At 48.5% G+C, this 3,816-nt stretch overlaps 1 protein-coding gene across 3 annotated transcripts in view; it reads left to right on the top strand.

The window, feature by feature from the left end:
• The window catches only part of PDPR (pyruvate dehydrogenase phosphatase regulatory subunit), a 52,500-nt gene that overhangs the window by 39,831 nt on the left and 8,853 nt on the right, over positions 1 to 3,816 (top strand). For all 3 annotated transcript variants that reach the window (XM_011962249.1, XM_011962257.1, XM_011962251.1), the window contains 2 exons: positions 769 to 863; positions 3,318 to 3,407. In XM_011962249.1, coding sequence (XP_011817639.1) covers positions 769 to 863; positions 3,318 to 3,407 — 185 coding nt within the window. The remainder of the gene's footprint in view (positions 1 to 768; positions 864 to 3,317; positions 3,408 to 3,816) is intronic.

Here is a 3,816-nt window from a genome sequence, read left to right as displayed (position 1 = left end):
ATCTCCTGACCTCGTGATCCGCCCGTCTCGGCCTCCCAAAGTGCTGGGATTACAGGCTTGAGCCACCGCGCCCGGCCAAGTACCTAATTTTTAAGGATGACTTGGTTCCCTGATCTTCTCACCCTCAGCCGTCTCGACTTAACCCCTCCCGTCCTTCCACCTAACTGATCTTGCCCCTTGGCCCCACCAGCGTTTCCTCTCCCAGGCCCTCATTCTCAGTTCCTTGTAGTAGCCAATATGATTTACGTCCTGCTCCTGGATTGGCAAACTACAGAATGTTACTGAACAAAAGTCATGTTCTAGCCTGTCTTAGGATGGATGACGTGTAATTAGCACAAGCTGATGTCCCAAACACTGGTGTCCGGAATAATGCTTTCCTTATGTAGTAAGCATTAGGATATCTTTGAAGTGGATTTAGCTTCTCTGAATTTAAAGTCTGTATACTTTTTGGTTGGGCAGATCTCCTCCGGGTACTGATTTGGGGTTGGGGCCTCTTCCATCACTTAGCCATGCTGGGAAAAGGAGGAGAATGGAAATTGTGTGGGCAGTTATGGCCAGCCCTGCTGTGTTCACAGGCCCTGTTGGCAGAGGTGTATTCACCAAAATCGGGGTGCTTAGCATCCATCCTTGGAGTGCCTAAGCAAAGGGACATATTCCTGGTCTCAGCACCCAGGTCTGGCTATAGCTGAGCAAGTCTACAATAGATCTTTCCGATTGGCTCACCTGTTCAGCAGGAGAGCTGGACATCTCTTGTTCTTTTCCATTTAGCCCTCAATCTGATTGGCCCTCGAGCTGTGGATGTGCTGTCCGAGTTGTCCTATGCCCCTATGACTCCAGACCACTTCCCAAGCCTCTTTTGCAAGGTGAGTGCTGATAAAGTTCTGTTTTTAAATGGGTAGAGAATGTGTCTTTCATAGCGGTGGCAGTTCCATGTTCTTACTATGGTGTTAACACCCGCAAACAGTGTCTTGGCTGGGTGAGGTGGCTCATGTCCCAGCACGTTAGGTGGCCAAGGCAGGTGGATCACCCAAGGTCAGGAGTTTGAGACCAGCCTGGCCAACATGGTGAGACCCTGTCTCTGTTAAAAATACAAAAATTAGCCAGGTGTGGTCGCACACGCCTATAATCCCGGCTACTTGTGAGGCTGAGGCACGGGAATCACTTGAACCCAGGAGGCAGAGGTTGCAGTGATCCGAGAACACGCCACTGCACTCCACCTGGGTGACAGAGTGAGACTATGTCTCAAAGAGTGCGCTGGCCAGGCGCAGTGGCTCACGCCTGTAATCCCAGCACTTTGGGAGGCCGAGCTGGGCAGATCATGAAGTCAAGAGTTCAAGACCAGCCTGGCCAACATGGCAAAACCCCATCTCTACTAAAGATACAAAAATTAGTCGGATGTGGCGGTACATGCCTGTAATCCCAGCTACTCGGGATGCTGAGGCAGGAGAATCACTTGAACCTGGGAGACGGGTGGATCACGTGTCATTGCACTCCAGCCTGGGCAATATATTGAGTGAGATTCTACCTCAAAAATAAATAATAAATAAATAAATACAAAAATACAAAAATTAGCCAGGCGTGGTGGTGCATGCCTGTGGTCCCAGCTACTCGGGAGGCTGAGGCAGGAGAATGGCTTGAACCTGGGAGGCAGATGTTGCAGCCATTGCACTCCAGGTTATTGCATGAGATTGCGCCATTGCACTCCAGGTTAAGTGACAGAGCAAGACTCTGTCTCAAAAAAAAAAAAAAAATGCGCTGCCCTTCTTTAGTGAAGAAGTGACTGAGTATATTTATTTGTTGTTATTATTTTGAGGCAGAGTTTCACTCTTGTTGCACAGGCTGGCATGCAATGGTGCGATCTTGGCTCACTGCAGCTTCCACTTCCCGGGTTCAGGTGATTCTCCTGTTTCAGCCTCTCGAGTAGCTGGGATTATAAGCGCCCACCACCATGCCCTGCTAATTTTTTGTATTTTTAGTAGAGACAAGGTTTCACCATGTTGGCCAGCCTGGTCTCGAACTCCTGACCTCAGGTGATCCGCCCACCAAGGCCTCCCAAAGTGCTGGGATTACAGGTGTTAGCCACTGTGCCTGGCCTTACTTGTTTATTTTTTACACTCCAAACTTTCCTTATTTGATAAACATTAGGATATCTTTGAAGTGGATTTAGGTTCTCTAAATGTAAAGTCTGTATGCTTTTTGGTTTCTGTAGCACTGGATTAAAATTTGAAGTTCCAGGATTATGACGCACACAGAAATGCCTGTCGAAGTTAGGTCCCTTCTCTCCATGCAGTGTGGTCTATTTTCTGTACACAGAGTAACTTCTGTGTCTGTGGCATCTTCAGAGAAGAAATGGCGTAGGTGAATCTCTGAACTTCTTACATAATTTTCTTTCCTGTAAGTGGCTACCACAGCTGAGTGAAACAAACTGTAATCGAATGAAAGCAATGACAACGGAATCCTCCCCAGGAAACAGCTGATTAGAGACATCCAAACGGACAGACATCTTGGCAACCTGTAACCAGCAACTTCCAGGCAGTTACTGATGTAGACTCTTGGAAGTTCACCCAAAGTTGGTAACACCTACAAACTGTTTCACAGTTTTCCTTCTCCGAGGCAAAGTGAAGCAACAGAAAACTCTCCACTGTTAGCCGTCAGTGGACCCCTCCCAGTGTTCGCTCTCCTGCTTGGAGGAGTGACCCGTATGCTCAACACCCGGCGAGTGCTGCCTCCTGTCAGCCTCCTATGGAAGCGCTTCACTTCAGTGCTGTCCGGGACTTTACACTTTCCTTTATAAGAACAGTGATTGCATCAGTGGCCGTTGTTAGGGAATTGAGCATCTATGTAACATGTCCTGAGAATCAGAAGCCCGTCTTTGACCCCAGGATAGCAGATGAATCATGTCTGTGGGCAACGGGCATCATCTTTTGTATGGCAGGTGGCCAGGGTTTGTCTGTTGAGTCCCCCAGAGAAGACACTCGCCTTGTCCTCATTGTGCCTGCAACCCCCGACTAACACAAGGACCTGGCAAAGAGGAATATTTTGTGCTTGTCAAAGACTTCCCTCCACTCTCCACCATCAGCTTGGCTAAAACTCCTGAGATGGTAACAGTAGCAAGTAGAGGTGTCACAGAGGCAGTGCTCCATTCTCAGTGCCTCAGGACCTGGAAATTCACCGCTTTCAGGATGAAATTCTTGCCTTGGCGTCTGTTTCACTCAACAGTAAGCAGAGGGTGCAGCACTAATGAAAGGTTTCCCCAGGCATCCCGCCTTAACAAGCAATGTGAGTGCCCAGGCTGACTGCTATCTTTGTCCCTGCAGGAGATGAGCGTGGGCTATGCAAATGGGATCCGCGTGATGAGCATGACGCACACAGGAGAGCCGGGATTCATGCTCTACATCCCTATAGAGGTGAGAGGGTACCCTTCCCTTCTTCCTACAACCACTGTGGCGTGCCGGCGCTCCCGGCATTCACCAGCACTGGCAGGTTTGGACAGCTGTATCTGATTGGGCCTTGGGAACTGAGGTAGGCTGCATTGAAGAGATTTGACCATTTTTAACTAAGTTATATAAGTTTTTTTGAATAGGTAATACATTTAAAAAGTATTTGGCGCCGTCTGATCAGTTCTCACCAACTGTCACCAATAATATTAGTATTTTATATGGCACTTAAGATTTGTATGCATATTGGCCGGGCGCGGTGGCTCAAGCCTGTAATCCCAGCACTTTGGGAGGCCGAGACAGGTGGATCACGAGGTCAGGAGATCGAGACCATCCTGAGCTACACGGTGAAACCCCGTCTCTACTAAAAAATACAAAA

The sequence above is a fragment of the Colobus angolensis genome, unplaced genomic scaffold (genome assembly GCF_000951035.1).
Source record: "Colobus angolensis palliatus isolate OR3802 unplaced genomic scaffold, Cang.pa_1.0 Scaffold116, whole genome shotgun sequence".
Lineage (NCBI taxonomy): Eukaryota > Metazoa > Chordata > Mammalia > Primates > Cercopithecidae > Colobus > Colobus angolensis.
This window is presented reverse-complemented; position numbering and strand designations above follow the sequence as displayed.